The sequence below is a fragment of the Lasiodiplodia theobromae genome (genome assembly GCF_012971845.1).
Source record: "Lasiodiplodia theobromae strain AM2As chromosome Unknown scaffold_40, whole genome shotgun sequence".
NCBI lineage: Eukaryota > Fungi > Ascomycota > Dothideomycetes > Botryosphaeriales > Botryosphaeriaceae > Lasiodiplodia > Lasiodiplodia theobromae.
Genome location: NW_023336520.1, coordinates 154,024 through 171,436, shown reverse-complemented (window position 1 = coordinate 171,436; position 17,413 = coordinate 154,024). Strand labels below are relative to the sequence as shown.

The 17,413-nt window shown below is 57.6% G+C and overlaps 4 protein-coding genes across 4 annotated transcripts; 2 read left to right on the top strand and 2 right to left on the bottom strand.

Moving 5' to 3' along the window:
• Positions 1–1,735: 1,735 nt before the first annotated feature.
• On the bottom strand, positions 1,736–2,950 carry LTHEOB_10622 (Ulp1 protease family protein; the record flags this gene model as incomplete). Its single annotated transcript, XM_035507288.1, has 6 exons — positions 1,736–1,796; positions 1,869–2,417; positions 2,495–2,514; positions 2,564–2,613; positions 2,667–2,709; positions 2,897–2,950. 6 exons carry the CDS (start codon positions 2,948–2,950, stop codon positions 1,736–1,738), a joined length of 777 nt encoding a protein of 258 aa, XP_035367232.1.
• Positions 2,951–3,490: 540 nt separating this feature from the next.
• On the bottom strand, positions 3,491–8,238 carry LTHEOB_10621 (Glycogen debranching enzyme; the record flags this gene model as incomplete). Its single annotated transcript, XM_035507287.1, has 3 exons — positions 3,491–3,580; positions 3,634–7,969; positions 8,027–8,238. 3 exons carry the CDS (start codon positions 8,236–8,238, stop codon positions 3,491–3,493), a joined length of 4,638 nt encoding a protein of 1,545 aa, XP_035367231.1.
• Positions 8,239–11,344: 3,106 nt separating this feature from the next.
• Positions 11,345–13,501, top strand: LTHEOB_10620 (Rho GTPase activator; the record flags this gene model as incomplete). Its single annotated transcript, XM_035507286.1, has 4 exons — positions 11,345–11,807; positions 11,876–12,584; positions 12,653–12,747; positions 12,804–13,501. 4 exons carry the CDS (start codon positions 11,345–11,347, stop codon positions 13,499–13,501), a joined length of 1,965 nt encoding a protein of 654 aa, XP_035367230.1.
• Positions 13,502–14,396: 895 nt separating this feature from the next.
• On the top strand, positions 14,397–15,330 carry LTHEOB_10619 (Mitochondrial import protein; the record flags this gene model as incomplete). The annotated part of the gene is made up of 2 exons (XM_035507284.1): positions 14,397–14,987; positions 15,088–15,330. The coding sequence occupies 2 exons, from the start codon at positions 14,397–14,399 to the stop codon at positions 15,328–15,330; spliced, it is 834 nt and encodes a 277-aa protein (XP_035367229.1).
• Between the last annotated feature and the right edge of the window lie 2,083 nt (positions 15,331–17,413).

The window sequence follows — 17,413 nt, the reverse complement described above, 5'->3', positions numbered from 1 at the left end:
ATAGACTACGCTAAGCAGCAGCCGGCAGGCCACTGAAGACACGCTAAGGCCGGCCGGCCGGCTTCGAGGCTTCGGGTAGGCATCGAGGCCCCAGGCAGGTATTTGATAGATATAATGGTAGTGTTATTGTACGTGAGACCTATATATCAGGTAAAAAGACAAAAAGAATACATTAGGTCCTACCCGGGATGTTGCAGGAATGCTCTGAAATGATCAGAATCCTGAGTGCTAGCCACTACACTATAGAACCGTGGTGTTCGTGATTGCGGATAGCAATTATGTAATTTTTAGTACCTGAAAACTATTTTGTTTACACACGATATATAGACATAAGCGTACACGAAAGCCTAGAGGCTTTCGACTTTACATAAGAGTGCGTTGTATCCATCTCAGTCAGTTCCAGCTTTCCACCAGCTCGACCTTGGTCCGTCGAGGCTCGGGCCGTGGGCAGCCGGCAGCTTTCAGTCTATAAGAGCTACCGGAGGCTGCTGCTCTTCCAATCACGGTGGCGTAGTGTAGTGGTTAGCACTTTGGATTTTGATTCTGCATGCTTGTTTGAACTTTCCAACAACCTGGGTTCGACTCCCGGCGCGACCTTTGCTGTTCTTTTTGTTTTGCTCGTGGTTCTTTTTCATGCATGTGTTTGGGGAGATCAATGTGGTTGCGGCTCTTTTGCGTTGCAGAGACTAGCAATGCACCATCGTGAACGGCGGGGTAGCTACCATCGTCAATGCGCAAATAGAACATTAATGACAAACAGAACTTTTAAACGTTACATATATTCCAGCATGCAAGAGAGTGGTTGTCGGTGACGAAGTTGCGCAGCATTCGCGCCGGCGACAGGGAGAAGAACGCTTTACGGGATGCACCTACACTAAACAGCACTATGATTGGTCTGGAACATGCTGAACCACGTACTGACATCTGCTAGCATCATGGGGTCGAATCTTCTTTGAACCGCGGTACGTCTTCGCTCCACCGAACCCCGAGCCGTACAGTAAGAGGAAATCAAAAGTCATTCGACATTGGTTTCCGTACACTCTTTGCAATTCGACTTGTCAGGCGCAAGGTATCACAAAAGCATCTCATGGCCCTCGACGAGGTCTCCCGGTTGAGTAGAAGCATCGTTGGTCCCGAGTATTTACAATCCACATGTTAATGGGAAGGCCAGGTCAAGCCTCACAAAGATCATTGTCAAGAACGTGTCATAATAGCCTCAGCCATGATGATCCCAGCAATTCCGATTCAAGCTTCACGTACTCATTTCGCCGTTGCCCAGATTGATTACAAAACGAGAGGCTGCAGTTGATACAATGATCCGCCCCTCGAAAGTCGACGCGACTGGAACTCCATTCTCCTTTGTACGTATGCCGCCCTATTGGCCACTCCGCTTACCGACCAGTGAAAACCTCCGAGCTTGGTCATGTTCTCATAAGCCATACAGTTCATCAAGTATCGAGTGCAACTCTAACCGTGCCAGCAGCAAATAAAAAACAGAGCCACGACCATCCCAAAGCAATGCAGGCTCCGTCTTCGAAAAAATCAACCCGGGTGCGTGTCGAGGACACCGCTGCAAGCACAGTGCACAATACAAATGCAGAACGCCGTTCGCTTTCGAGGCGTGCAGGGCTGTAGAAAGAGCTCATCTAAGTCTTTCAAAAGGCAACTTAGGTCGGGGACAGAAGGGGCCTTTCTGCTGGAAGTACCGGCAAGCCCGTGTCTAATGCGGCCGGTATTACTCGTCGCCGATCCGGGGAGGGCTCTTCGAGTGGTCACTGAACGGGCTCTTGCTTCGACTGCACCCCACCAAGCTCGTCGTTAGTGTACCAACGGTTCGTCTCAACCATGCGGATAGGGCCGAAACATACGATCTCCGCCTTCCCTCCTTTCTAAAGCCATCGATGATCTTCAGCATCTCCTTGCGGCCTGAGCTGGCCTCGACGTTTTTGCCGGCCATGCTCATGCTGACTTTCTCCTTGGAATCGGCTCGGAGCAGCCTGTTCAACAGAAGGTAGCGCATGAGCAAGCACACGAAGACGCCGCAGTCAGACCCGTTCTCTTGCTGCGGGCAATCGTCCATGCTGATGAAGCGCAGGCTGCGGCCGAGCAACGTGGCCATCTTCTGCGTGGCAACCCGGGCTTCGTGGTCGTTGCTCTCGCAGAGCGAGTCGTAGTGGAAGGCGACGCCATCGACGACGCTGACTAGCAGAAGGCTCCAGTGCGAGCCTCCTTCGGCCTCCATGACATTACGGCAATCGTTTATTGGCAGAAAGATATGCGTCGTCCTCGAGAAATTGGGCAGAGCCTCCTTCAGGGTGAGCGGATCGGGTGTTTGGATCATCATGAAGGACATGGACGGGCGAAGCAGGCTGATATTGGCCTTGGGGTAAGCAGAGAGATGTTCGTGTTCGAGCCACCTTGGGGAAGTCGTCAGTCCGGCGGGGTCCGCAGGTGCACGTGAGAAAAAAAAAAGAGTGGTGGGAGCTGTATTTACTCTTCCCAGAACGCAATTGCCTGCTCTCATGTGTCAGCGGGAGAGGGTGCGTGGAGGAGAGGAACGCACATTGTCGGTCAACCAGTCGCACTTTATGCAATCGATGTCCTCCTTGGTCACTATCATGCACAATCAGCATGCCGCGGCGCGAAGGCGGAGGCGGTGCACGTACGGCGGATGTCATAGTAGCTTAGGTACGCATCGTCGGGCGCGAGCTGCACGGCGGGACGCATGTCAGTAGCAGGGGACGGAGATGGTGCGAATGAGGGCGAGCGAGGGCGATTGACGTCTCCAATGCCACCGACAGCGCAGAGGGAAAAAGCGGGCTGGCCGGCGATGCGGGAGCTGAGGCAAGAAAAAGCGGAGGCTCGACAGGGGAGGGCAAGGGAATCTCGTGCATACATTCTCGCCAAAGTGCCTGCTCACGCGGCCCTTGAAAGGGTGGAAGCCCGACATGGCAGGCGGGGCGCTCGGACGCGAGTTGAGCGACGCAGGCAGGCCAAAGCGGGGTGCGCTCTGGAGGTCGCGAGAGCGCGCAGGAAGAGGCGGCGGCGCGAGGGAACAGCGGCGGCGGGGGTGGAGGGCGCAAGGGCGGAAGGCGGTGGACGTGTGGTGGGACGTTGAGGGCAAGGATGGCGTCGATGTGCCGTTTATGATCGGCGCCTGGACAGCCTCCACCCACGTCCAGAGCCGATGACGTACAACCAGGTACTCGTCGGCCACGCACCCGCTCTCCGAGCCCGCCCCTGGCTGTAGCCTATGTAACGTGCCATCGCCGAGCCGTCCCTGCGTCTGACGCCCCAGCCACAACCCCGCATGTCCGCTCAGCACTACCACGCTCACTCACGCCTTTTCTCGAACTTTTGTCATCATCATCATCATAATCGTATTCCGTTGGTCTAGCTCATCATCATTAGGATTAGAGGTAAGAGGTCCCGGTCCAACTCCTGTGCCCAACAGCTGCCGCCCTTCTCATTTTCCCAGCCCCTCCCAGAATCACTCCGACTTTGCAAACTCCTCTCCAAACTCCTTCGCGTCCTGGTACAGGTCGATGAGACAGCTGGCAGACCATGACTGAGTGGGTGACTACACTTTAGTTAGCAACGCATCCAGCACACCGAAACCTCGCCGTTACGTACCGAATCTCCGCAGAACGACCCGTCCTTGTTAGTAAGCTCCGTGAGTCCGGCCCACGGGCTCTCCTTGATGGCATCCATGCATCCGCGCAGGCGACGCGTGATCTGCTGGAACGTCTCCACCCGCTCCTCCGGCGTCTTGCGGCGCATCAGGTCGAATTTCAAGAACGCGCGCAGGAAGAATCCAGTCGGCCACAGCCACTCCGGTCCTTGGTGGTAGTTGCGGCCCTTTGCCGTGTGGAAGTCCGTCGAGTCATCGCTGTTGATGTAGTTGGGCCGGTAGTTGAGATCCGACGGGTCCAGCGTCGCCATTCCGGTAGGCCCACGCAGCGCCGTGTCCGCCAGGTGCAGCGCGTACAGAGCCTTCTCCGGGTCGAACAGGTCCGGCGCCACCGTCATGGCAATCGGGAAGTTCGGCCGCAGCTGGTAGTCCTCGTACTCTTTGCCCGACTTGTACAGATCCTTGTAGATGCCGCGACGGTTGACGATGCTAGGGTTCACATCGTAATCCTTGTCTTCCGACGCCTCCCGAGGAACGTAGTAGGCCCATTCGAAATGCTCCTTGATTTTGGCCGCCCAATCGCCGAAGCTGATCCGCCCACCTTCAATGTCCACACCGTCGTACTTGTACTTGCCTTCCTCGTGGAGTTCCTTCACCCACTTCAGAGTGCTGTACAGCATACCCGTAATCTCAATGGCCGCTCCATCACGCGGCGTTCCGGGGTAGCCCTTGTTGCCAGCCTTTTCGCTCTCGCCCATCTTGTCCATCCACGTGCCGCAGTTCCATTGATTTCCGCCAAAGATGAGACCGGTCTTCCAGTCGGGGTGGATCTCGATGTTGAATCCTTCCGGCTTCATCTGGCGATCCAGATCCGGCCCGGCGTTGTACTCGCGGAACGACATGCCCGAAGCATGCCTCTGCAAGCACTCCTGAATCACATCCTCGATCGTCGAAGATTGAGAGTAGGCCTTGGCGTCGTCGTGGGGGAACCAAGTATCGTCGTACGGCAGAAATCTCCTCTTCACGCTCTCCTGGAGAAGGTTGCGGCCATCGGGCACAATCTTCGTGTAGTCCTGTATGTTTTGCAGGAAGAACCAAACCGAGTCGCGAGAGTTGTAGCGCGGAAGCTTCCCGCTGCTGAGCAAGTTGGGGATCATCCCGTGCTTGACGACGCTCGCAAATGCCAAAATGTGTTCCTTGGCGTCGGCGTAGCGTCCGGTGCCCAGGTACAGCCCACGGAGAGAGATGAAGATATCTCTGCCCCAGCACCTAGCCCAGTCGGAAGCGAAGTGCGGGAGGCCGGCAGCCATGCTCGGCACGCTCTTTTCGGGCCACAGCGAAGCGTTATTCATGTGTCCGGTGACCTGGATGCTGACCAGCGACAGGCTTTGCAGGAATTTCTGGCCGTTGCGGACGTTGTCGTTCAAGAGCTCAATCGACCGGTCGACCGCCGCGTTGTACGCTGTTTGAATAGTCATGGCAAAGTATCGGGGCAGCATAAAGCTGGGTATCTTGCGAATCGCATCGAATCGCTCCTTCAGCCAAGCGGCCGGGCCCTGGAGCTTCGAGTACTCCGGCAACTTTGCGAGACGCTCAAGACGGCCGACACAATAGTCCAGCGCCCACTGGCCCTGTCTCAGATGGTCGCAGATAGGGTGGCCCAGCTGGTTGTAGCGGATCACGTCGCGGAGGACACTCCACCATCCTTGCAGGCCGGCGTAGACAAGGGTTCCGTGTCCGGGAATCGTGTAAGTGCCGTCGTTGCCACCGCTGTAGTCGCGTTCTTCGGGATCGCAGCGGTAGAGGATGTGGTTAAGGTCGAGAAGACTGCACTCCTTGAAAGCGTCTTTGGCGCCGCTGGTGACGAACACATCGAGGCCGTCGGAATGCTCGCAACTTGGGACCGACGTCTCAAACAGGGCGATGCTTCCGGGGGGGAAAAAGTCTGGAATCGTAATCTTCGTCTCCGCGTCTGACCATTCAATCTTGACACCCTGGAGATTCTTAGTCCGGCTGGGAAGTCCACGAAGGCTCTTCTTGTCCCCCATGACCCGAGCCTTGACATCTTGGCTATCCTCAACCTCGAGGAACCAGCTTCCAATGAGGTTTGCTTGCGTTCCTGGGAGTTGGACTGGCGGGAAGCCGCCGTTGCCGCCTCCGTAGCCTGGGAAGGCAGTGTGCGCAATCAGGAAATATCCTTTCCGGGTCTTGGGATGCACGCGATGGACCGTGATGTACTCTCGGTCGTGGTGGATGAACGTCTCGTCGTAGTTTTCCTGGCCCATGAGGACATGAATCTGGTTCAGGAGCTTCTTGATGTTGCCGATGCCACCCTCGTCGGCTTGGACCTTGAGCTCGCCTGAAGTTGAGTAAGGCGATGAGTACGATCGGGTCTCGTGGACAAGCTCGATGAGCTGAGGATAGATTTCGTCGTATCCCATGACGCTGCCGGTTGCACAGGCGCACATGGCCACGAGGGCGGCGTTGGGAAGCGTGTCGCGAGCATCGCGCTTCTGGGCTGGAACCTCATTGTCGTGTGTGCAATCCATGAAGAGAGCGTGGACTGGGCTCTGTCTGATTCTTCGGATCACTTCGCGAGTGGCGGCGCCATTCGTCTGGGCAGAGGCGTCTGCGTTGCTGACTTCGTCGAGCTCGAAACTTCCAATCGGGATGCCGGCGTGGCGGTGCACAAGACGACTGAGTTCTTGCGTGCTCCATGCCTGCATAGCTTCCCGGATGAGGAAACTGATTCCAAGGCGCTTGCAGAAGACGAAGTCCATGTCTTCGGAGCCGGTGAAAAGCTCAGCGCCGACGACCAGGTCGGGGCGGACTTTGCGTGCCTCGTCAAGCATGTACTCGGCCACGTGGATGGGAGTCGAGTGGCAGTTGTCGATGCGGAAACCAACGAAGTACTTCGCCATGAGGCGAGTGTACTTGGCGATAAAGTCCCAAAGGAACGGGTTGTCCTGCGGGCCACTGCCGTATCGCAGCTTGACGCAGTCGCCCCAAACGATGACCTCTCTGCGGAGGTAGGCGCGAGATTGCGGACCAGCGTTGTCCTTCATGGCATCGGCAGCCCAGATCCAGCCGTTGTTGACAAGCGCGAGGGCATCTGGGCTGTGCTGCTTGGTCGTCTCGTTTTTGGGGAGCCTTGTGAAGTACGATTCGATCAAGGGGCTCCGCTCCGTGATGGGGCCGAGCTTGGGGCCATGGTCGTCGAGACGGACGTACTTGATGCGGTTGTGCAGCTGTTCCATGATGGTTGCGACATCACCGTCGAACTCCCGGTAAAACTGCAGGTTCATCTCGTCCAGGAACTTGTTAATTGTACCCTGCGCAGCACGTTCGTCCGGGGTGCTGTGGTTTTTGCTGTCGTAGCGGCCGAACAAGGCTGCCAGGAGCGCAGCACCGGTGCGCGCGTCGACCTTTCGTTCAAACCGCGCACCGAGCCTGTCCCCCCCAGAAAGCGCGTGTTGGATCAGCCAATCAGCTTTCTGCTTCAGGGACCAGTTCTTAACCTCCTCGAGACCGCCGACACCGAGCTTGCCGAAGCCGCCCTCTGGGAATGTGATTTCGCCCTCGGTCCAGGCCTTGACGATCTCCTTGGTGTCTCTCGCGACGTCGACGACGTAGAATTGCCAGAGCTTGAGAGGGTCAATGACATCGGACTTGACGGCATCCATGACCTTTTTCAAATCATCGACGCTCTTCAGATCGTTCGGGAGGCCTTTCTCGACAAGCTTGGAACCAAAGTCGAGCAAAGCGTCATCGAGCTCGAGGGCCGACCGAAGATGAGGCGCAGTCTCGCAGTTGTAGCCGGCCTCGGGGTGCTCCTCGAGCCACTTGCTGTTGTTGGCCGTGTGATTCCAGACAACGTCGGTCAGTGCAAAGAGGTTGTACTCATGCTCCATCTTGCTGACCAATTCGGCAATGTCCGCTTCTCCGTTCGGGAAAAGGGCTTTGTCGAAATGATGTTGGTCGTAGATGCTGTACGGGGAATTCGAGTTTCCCCTCATCATCAAGGGCGTGAAGTGGATCATGTTGTAGCCTCTCTGGCTGATGCCACGGAGGTGCTTGTCCCAGTCCTCGGGATACTTACCCATGAACTTGGAGATGACGGAAAAGATCGACAGCGAGTCGAGATTTATCAGCCGGTCGTTGAGCGTAAGCTTGGGGCAGACATCGATGTAGTAGGTAGGTGTCTTTGTCGGCTTCGGCGCGGTGACCGGATAGGGCGAAAAGTCAGGCAGGGGAGTGAAGGTGGAGTAGAAGGCGAAGGCGCCAGCCTTGTGGATGGGGCAGTCGATCTCAATGGTGCCGTTGAAGTCGGGGCGGAGCCTGTGTGGTTGCACGGTCAGATCCCTGCAAGCGGTTGGTCATGGGGGGGAGCCGGACTTGAACTCGCGGAAGCGATCCCGCTGGAACTCCTCGCCCTCGGCGGGGATGTTAACCCAGAGGCTGCCTTCGCGGCATATCGAGCTCGCGCCTTCAATGGCAAAGCGGATGATGTATGCCGGGTCGGTGGGAGGTGGCAGGTAGATGTAGGTGCCGGGCACGTCAGGGGCGCCGCCGTCCGTGAGCGGCAGCAGATAGACGGTGCTAGCCATTGTTGGGAGCTTTTTCGGAAGGACGAATGCGCGGTAAGTGTGCTTTTGTAAGAAATAGGGCGCGTGCCAGATGTAGGAGATGCAGTGAAGACGAGCGAAAGGACGAAACGGCGGAGTTGAGAGAAAGAGGAGGGCGAGGCGGGAGGAGGGGGTTTATCAATAAGCTCGCCCAATTGGAAGCTGCCCTGCAGTATGCGGCAGGCCTTCCGTTCTCGAGGGCTGCGGAGGGAGGCAAGAAGGAAGACGCTGCACTCGCAGCTCGATGTTTTTGAGGAGGGAGCAAGAGGTGGAGGATCGGCAGGCACGTCCGTCGCGGGCGCGGTAAGCTCGACGGGCCTTGGAGAAGCTGCGCACAGGCCGAGTAGCTACGTCACTGGCGGCCTTCGAGCCTCATCAAGCCTCAGCACGCGCGCGGGACGACGATAAGATAGCCACGCGCGGACTCCTCGAGTGGGTCGCGCGCTTTTGGAGCGAGGGATTTCAAGGAAGTGCAGACGCCTCCGGGGCAATTGGCCTCCCCGCGTCTTAAGAGCTGCCCAGCGGCGCCCGCATTGTTGGGGATGTGTGTTGTTCTTCGGCGGGGCAAACAGCCGCCCGCTCACCGCTTTGCCTGAGGTGTCCCGCTCTCTCTCACATGCCAGTGTGCCTGCTTGGGTCGGCTCTTGTCTCCGCGCCGCCGTCCAAGCCGCCGCCGTCCTGTCCCACGGCAGTCGCATCATCGCAGACCGTGGGAGGCAGCTCCGTCAGGAGAAGCGCGGCGCGTACGGCAGGGGCAAGCTTTTGTGCGTCTGCACCATCCACCTGCCGCTTCGCCCAGTACGACGTAGAGGGGCGTCGACGGTGGAGTCTGACAGGCTGGCACTCGATCGCGGCTGCAGAAGCGAGCCAGCCAGACAGACAGCAGACAGATAATAGTAATGCACGCGCCGCGCCAACGCACCTCCAGCGTCTCGACTTCATTCACCGCGTGCCACCAGTTCCAAAGCATCGTCGCAGCATTGCAGTGCGGAAGCACCCTGGAATCTGTGAAGAAGGCATTCTGTCTCGGCCCTGCGCAAATGCGCTGCTCCCGTCGTCTCACACGCTGGCCCCCGCGACGCCGTCCCTCGACGCCCGATGCTTAAACTGCCTTCGAGAAGCTTTGCTCGAAACGGGACCATCCGTCGAGCAGCAGGCGGCGCAGGAGGCCCAATTGCGCCAGCGGACGAGGCTGCCGTGGCGGAAATTCCTCGTATGTGCCGTCGTCGTGTAGGCTGCGTCGTCGCAGGCCAGCCACCCGCTCGAGCCCCTGAGCGGGTGGAGTTCGCCGGGCTGGACACTGACTCTGCGTCGGGTTGCAAGCGACACGCGTGCTCGCAGCAAAAAAGATCGGTCGGCCGTGGTGCGCGGTTCCTGGGTCGGGCTGGCTGGGCGAGGGCTGTAACGGCGGTCCGCGTGCGTCCCAGAGCCAGCTCCCGCGCGCGTTCCTGGCGCGGGTGTGCCGGGCAGGCACGGCGGGAGCTCGTGTGATCGAGACATGCGCCGCCATGTTATAGCAGCTTGGTGGATGGCGTGAGCGGGTGTTTGATCGTCCGGAGAGCAGATTGCTGCGTGCCTGTGCGAAATTCAGCGCGCGGGCAGGCTCTGCACCGCGGCCGGAGCTTCATCTGTGCTGCCGGAGGCATCCGCCGCGCCGCGCGCGCTCTCCTGGCTGTGTGGAGAGGGCGAGCAAAAGGCGCCCTCCACGTAATCGGGAACGCAGCAGTCGGCCGTCTTCGCCGGGCGTGCTGAGCGTTGCCCGCCGCGCAGATTGCTGTGGACCAGGGGGCGGCTCAGACCTCACCGCATCTCGGGCTGCGCTATCTATATTTACCGTGGTGCCAATATCGCGCGCTCGTGTAGTTCTTCATCAGAGACCCGCCGCGCGCGCGAGGGCGTCAGATCTGTCAGTGCCAAGTGTTTCGTGCGCCGCTGGGCTCATCCCGAGTGCGCCGCAAGGATACCCTGAAGCTAAACTCGAATCCACTTCCCCCGTTGAGCACCCTCACCACCACTGCGCCTCTCCAACACCACGCTCGCCCTCTGGGACTGCTGCGCGCCCTCCCTCGATCCAGCAGCCCCGCGCACGCTCTCTTCGCCGCGTCGACGTCGCCCGCGGCCCCCCCAGGCCCCACCCGCGGCGGCTCCTACTCCTATCCCTCATTGCCGCCAGCCACTGCAGCTCCACACGCCCTGCCGGGGTGCATGCGTCCTCGTTGATCCACCGCCGCGCCGCGACCCTGTCCCTTTGGCTCCCGCTTGCCGCCCTCTGCATTGGCTCAACTCCTGCGTCCGCTCGCGCTTTGCACAAGACCTTCCAGCCGCCCCGAACGTGCCGGCTCTCGTGGACAACTGGACACGCCGCCCTCCCTGCGCGCTGCAGCGCATTGCGACTCCGTGCCTCCCTGCACACGGCAGTCCGAGACGAGCCGTGGTTGCTGAGGGCTGTAAGTTTCTTTGTTCCTGACGCCTGAAACCAGACGTGGTCTCTGGCCCGCGGCCGATCGCGCCCTTGTGTGAATGATCTTGCCCTGGCCTCTTGTTTTCCATTCGCGGCCGCATGGTGGCACCGCTCTCCCATCTGCACCAAACTTGAGATGGTGTAACGCGCCCAGCTGATTGAGTCCGTCCAGCGCACGCATAAGCTTCCACCCACGCCGGCCGGCCTTCGTCGAGTCGCCGCAACCAACGAACCCACAGCTACGCCACCAACCCAACACGCCTGAGCGCGCACGTCGTACAGGTGCCAGTCGGGAGGCCCGGCCTCAGGTTCTTGCCTAGCTCAGGGCTTCGTTCATTTCTGGCCGATCCGGGCCCTTCAGGTGCGTATTTTCACCTCTTCTCTGTGTTCCCGTACCGGACTCTGAAGCTGACCGCAATGTCGACCTGCAGAATCGAGGTAAAGCCGTAACTGTCCCCCTGGGCTGAGCTCGGCCGCACCAGCGGCCGCAGCGACGCCTCGACGCCGTACCGCGCACGTCACTTTTTGACTCGTCGCGTCGCGCACACTACCGATTGACGGTGAATGGCTAACACGGTGTGACAGCCGTTGGGTTGGGCCCAACCACAACGAAGGCCGTTGCGAAAGATGCCGAAGTCCCCCTCCTTGTCTCTGAACCTCAACCAGACCAACAAAGCCCATCCCCACCCGCAGAACGGCGAAGGCCGCCGAAGTCCACAGAGCCCTAGATCTCCCCGGGCCAGCCAGTCGTCCCGCTATGAGATGAGCCGCCACGAGCGAAACATGGACTCGTACGCCGCACCAAAGTCGTCCCACTCACACACGGGGCCGGAAAGGTCTCCCAGGGCGCACGCCGTCAAAGAAGACGCGCCGAGGCCGCTGTTCGCAAACCCCAAGGCGTCGAAATCTTCCACGAGGATGGGTGGTGGAGACAATGCGATGTCGATCAGACAGGTGTCGGAGGGTTCGTCATTGCCAGATAGCACAGCGCAGACGTATCCGTACAAGCAGTCTTCCGGCTCATCTCCGGATCTGACAAAGTCGTTGGAGAATTTGACCAAATCGTTGGAAAGCGCAAGCATATCAAGCAGTAAGCGGCGCAATTTTAATGCCGATCGTCGGCTCGTTCTCACTTTGAAACTGACGGTATTACTTCAGGCACCGCTTCACATGAGCAAGAGCGCTATGACCAGCGCGCCCCATCTTCACACGGTCGACTGCAGCAGAACACTCCACAAAGCTCACACTCCAACGACCAGTCCAGCTCGAAACGGCCCGGCCAAAAGCATCGCTTCAACCTCTTGGCTCGCTCGCGCTCGATCAGGTCCGACGACTACCTGAACAACGCGCACCAGCAGCAAAAGCCCGCCCGCTTCACCCCCGAGTCTGAGCAGCGTTACATCAAGCGCCAACCCGACCAGAACGGGATGAAGACCGCGCCGCTGAAGGAAGACAGAAGCTTCCGGGACATGATGCAGAACGCGCCGCGCAATCGGTCGGCCGACCGGCACACGGAGCCCGACGAGGACACGGCCGCTCACCCGCGCGACAAGAACAACCCATTCTCTTTCTCCAATTCGTTCAAGGACAATCCAGGCGCCGACTTCCTCAACAATATCAAGAAGTCGGGCACAAAGGCTGCCGACGGGCTGGGCAAGGCGGGCAAAGGCTTCTTCGGCAAACTCGCGCGCAGCGGCAGCTCCCACGAACGCGACCACGGGCCTGTTCTGGACGAGAACTACGTGTGCAAGGTCATCAATCTTCCGCTAGTCGAGCAGACGCGCAAGACCAGGATCTCAAAGAGGCTTGCTGCATCGAAGGACAAGACTGAATTCTGGATGCCTGCTTTGCCTTGGAGGTGTATTGAGTACGTCGTCTCCCCCTTTTGACGCGAAGCAGAGAGCATCGCCCCGATCGGCTAACAGGTGCTTGCAGCTATCTCAACATGAATGGCTGCGAAGAGGAGGGCCTGTACCGTGTCCCTGGCAGCGGCAAGGACGTGAAATACTGGCAAATGCGTTTTGATAAAGGTATGCGTTCCTTTCTCTGGCTTCGGTGGCCTCTGACCAACGATGGGTGCCTGTAGAACTTGACATCAACCTCTTCGACGAACCCAATCTCTACGACATCAACATCATCGGCTCCATGTTCAAGGCGTGGCTCCGCGAGCTTCCGGATGAAATCTTCCCCAAGGCGACGCAAAAGAAGATCCAGGAGAGCTGTGGTGACGCCAAGTCGACGCCACAGATGCTCAAGGACGAGCTCTCGAAACTGCCGCCGTTCAACTACTACCTTCTGTTCGCCATCACCTGCCACATCAGCCTCCTCCACTCATGCTCGGAGAAGAACAAGATGGACTACCGCAATCTCTGCATTTGCTTCCAGCCCTGCATGAAGATCGAGGCCTTTTGCTTTCAGTTCCTCGTGCTTGACTGGCGCAACTGCTGGCAGGGATGCTGGACAGAAAAGGAATATCTCGAGCGGGAGATGCGCATCCTAGAGCCGGAGAAGTACCCGCCGCAGCCAGCGCTTGGGCTGAGCACGCCGAACGGAAGCACGAGCCAGCTGGATGACGAGCGTGCAGTTTCGTCGGGTAGCAGCAAACCTTCGACCATCAACAGCTCGACCCCGGAGAGGCCGCGACCGCCCCCTCTCGATTCGGTCAACTCGCGCGAATATGAAGACGAGGATGCTACACCGACGCAGAGCGGACACAACGGAATCCGCAACGAGCTGCCCAAGCTGTCTCCGATGCAGCCTCTCTCACCAATCGGATCCATCTGAAGACGGAGCGCATGACGGCGGACGTATCCGCGTAATTCTCCTCAGTTGCAGGGACGTTTGCCACTTGGTAATTTCTGAATTCGGAGCGCCAGTGAAGCAGGCAGTGTTCGGCTCCGCTGGGCCTCCGTCGGCCACCCGGTGCAGCGCCCCCGGGTCTAATTGGACCGGCTTGCCTGGCCGGCAGCAGGCGCTTGCACGGCGGACACGGCGATTCGGCGTGCTTCCCAGGACGACGCCACTCGGTCAAAAAAAAAAAAAAGTTCGCGTGCAAGCACGGGTGGGCAATGCAAGTTTGATGCGGGTTCTTTGCGCTGCTTTTCGAATACCCACTTCCTTGGTTCGGACCGCTTTCCGGTTTGGCGTTTGTTGTTCGTGCGAGGCCTGACATGTGGGCGTGAAATTTCCAATCTTGATGCCTTTGTTTTGGCTGTATGCTCAGGAAGGTTGGAAGCATTGCGTTCTGCGGATCTTTTTCTTTTTTTTTCCTCTACTTGAGCAAGATGTACGATACGAAAGCGAGCGAAGGAGCGAGCGTGTCGTGTTTGAGTTTATGATGGGTCTTTTACAGAGCTAAGTAGAACGGACAGGCGGACGGCGCACGGAATTCCCTGGAGCAGCCGTCGGAGGGGGGAGGAAGGGCAAGCGTCAAAGCCCCCCCGGGATGCTACGTGCTGGAATTCGAGCAGTTTTAGGAAAACCAGCAACGATGGACATGCTTTTAACCTTGCGGTCTGGGCACGTTGTGGTTCGACGAGACGGGGCGCCGCTCTGCCGCCCACTGGCGGGGCCAAGCCGGCAGCCAGCTGGCCTGTGCGCCCGACCGTTGACGTCGCGCCGAAATATCGCGAAGCTCGAGCTTCGACACACACCACAGCAACTCTCTACACCCGTCTCCATGTTCTCGGCCGCCGCCATGCCCATCCGCTGCGCCGCGGCAGTGGCCGCCGTCCGTCCCCGCGCCGCCGTCAGCGTGCGCCCGTACCTCTCGGTCCCGGCCTCCTACAGCACCAGCGTAACACGCCCATCCCAACTCCTCAAGCTCTCCGCCGCCGCCTCCGCCCGCTACTCAGCTTCCGCCGCCACGCGCTGCCCCTCTGCCATCACCGCCCGCCTCGTCTCCTCGAGCAGCTCCACACGTGCCGCCACCACGACTGCCAATTCCTCCTCTGCCTCGGCCCATGCCTCGGCGGCCAATGCCGCCGATACCTTGACCTGGAACCGCTTCCTTGCGCTCCGGAAGACGCGCCGCCGGCTGTCGTTGGTCTGCAGCGTCGCAGCCGCTATAGCATCGACGGCCGTCGGCATCAACATTCTGCTCGCGAGCGACATCGACTCTCTCGGCGCGCAGACGTTCGGTCTTGATCCAATCATCGTGACGGGCATGGGAACCGTGGCTTGCGGCTGCATAGGATGGTTGCTGGGGCCGGCCATCGGTGACGGTCTGTTTAGGATTGCGTACCGGCGGATCGGGAAGCAGATCGTTGAGGTGAGTCTTTGGAGAGCGTGTCTCTGACGCGTGATGAGACAAACGGATGTGGTTTGGATGGCGTTTCGATTGCTGACTCTCGTCTTTTGGCGCAATGCAGAAGGAGAAGCAATTTTTCCAACGCATAAAGAAGTTCCGCGTCGACCCCACCCAATCCAGCCTGAACAACCCCGTTCCTGACTTTTACGGCGAGAAGATCGGCTCGGTTGCTGACTACCGCCGTTGGTTGAAGGACCAGCGCGCCTTCAACCTAAAGACGTCGGGCAAGCCGCGTGGCGGTGCAGGTGCCGTGGCGTTGGGGAAGAGGGCCAGGAGGGTGTCGACGGTTGCTGGGGGTCGTTGATTTCGGCAATCGAAGGACTGTCGCGGTTGACATTGCCAAAAGGGTTTAAATTTAAGTTGTGTGGCCGGATCAGGAATTGTGCATTGCGTCTTAAGGGTTTCGTTTCCGTCTTCGCCGGTTTTCTTTTCTCGTCTCTCGAGGTTGACCGGTTATTCATTGTATGTACAAACTCAAATGTTTGGAGCACATTGAATTGTAGTCGTGTGGGTGCAAAATAAGCAATCAAACATCACCATTCCCTCGTCAACTTCATTCTCATCACTTTGTATTCTAGACAGCATACTCCATTGCCAAGGACGCCCGTTAAGGGACGGATTACGTCCAGGTTAAAGCCCCAATTAATGACGTCTTCCTCCACCCACTTGTCAGTCCCTTCCGGTAGCTCCGCCCGGATTCCTTCTACTGAACTGCTTCCTTCTCCGGGATATCAATCTTATTCCTAATGCATCCAATCGGCTTCACGTCTACCTCAAACTCGTATCCACCGTCGAACAGTTATTTCACCCTTCAAACTACATATTCGTAAAATGAGAGCCATTGGCCTCGTTCCTCCGCTAGATATTTACTAAACACGGAGAGACACTACGGCCTAAGGTTAACTTGGATTCATTTCGGGTGATTACCAACCTGAACTATATCGTATATGAAACCCAAAAACCCAGCGCTTGGGCTGTGCAGGTTAACATTCTCCCGAAAAAAAATATTAATCTCTTACGATCATAGATATCTATAGGCTTAGTTACTATTATATTGATGTGAAAACCTGTATTTAAATTTCGTTGAAGTTCCACTTCATTTTCAAAAGGGTGGAATTTGGTGAGAGTTGGGTTTGGGTAGACACGATTGGGTTTCGGGGCTTCATACTATACGGTATTGGTTGGGTTTGGTAATACCCCAATTTGTTTTTTGCTCATGTCACAGGTAGTGTGGAACTAACACGTATACATTCACGTCTGGACGATGGTCATTACTCGTAAAGAAATTACTGGGGCATAGTTGCCCTTCCACGTTACCCCTTCGGCTGCAACATCCCTCTGCATACTAACAGAGCCAACGAGTTTACAGGTTTGGTTGAAAGGCCAAACTATGCCGTGCCGGGCTTCAGTGAAGACACACTAGTGCAGCGGAGAATAAAGCCTTTATCCATACACGTTCTCCCTCCTGGATTCGACGGGTCTTCCGCTGCTACTGGATATAACTATGAACCTGCATCCGCACTCGTTGCTTCAACTGCTCGTGCTGAGAGTCTAAACCCCATTACGGAGTATGAAAGGCTATGATGTTCTGGTCGGTGACATGAGGGGATTAGTCGAAGGTGCTCAGTCCTCAAAGCTGTAATCACGACACACCACGACATGAGCCCAATAAGGAATACGCCACAGTCGGTTGCATGAAGTTCGAAGCGTAGCCTGTGGTCTTTGGTATTATGCGACGAAAAGCTCAATTGTTTCCTCGAGCGATGAAAAGGCCGAGAAAACCTGATGGGTTGGGCAGAGCCCGATCGCTTAGCTATGATGCCACGCTTGAAGATGGAGAGAAGCCCGCATTACAGTTCAGGAACCAGGCCGCCCCGAAAACGAATTCGCAATTGAAATCCCCGCGAAGGGAAAAAAAAAAAAGAAAAGTCGTGGTATAAAGAAACGCCTAGAGCCCATGCAAGAAAAAGCGAGTCCCAGTCCCATCCCAGACCCGTAGTGCATTACCATCGTGAATCATCAGGAAGAAGGGAAAGAGATCCCAGGCCTGTGTGGCCATCATAATCTATCATTCTGTGTTTGAGTGGTCATTTTGTGCAGTGAAGGCAGACCGCCAAAGGAAACCAAGAGGAAGCAATGGGAGTGAGTATGATACCGAAATCAATAATAAGCATTACTGCCACCGGCAGTGATACCATCAGAACCAACAGAGACGCCTCGCTCATAACCGTAAGGAGAGACGCCAGGAATGGATCCGCTTCGAGCACGGATGAAGGCATTAGTGTTTGCCGGTTGCTGCTGCTGCTGCTGCTGCTGCTGCTGTTGCTGCTGCTGTTGCGACTGCTGGTGGACGAATGCGCCAGGAGGAGCACCTATGTTTCGGTTGC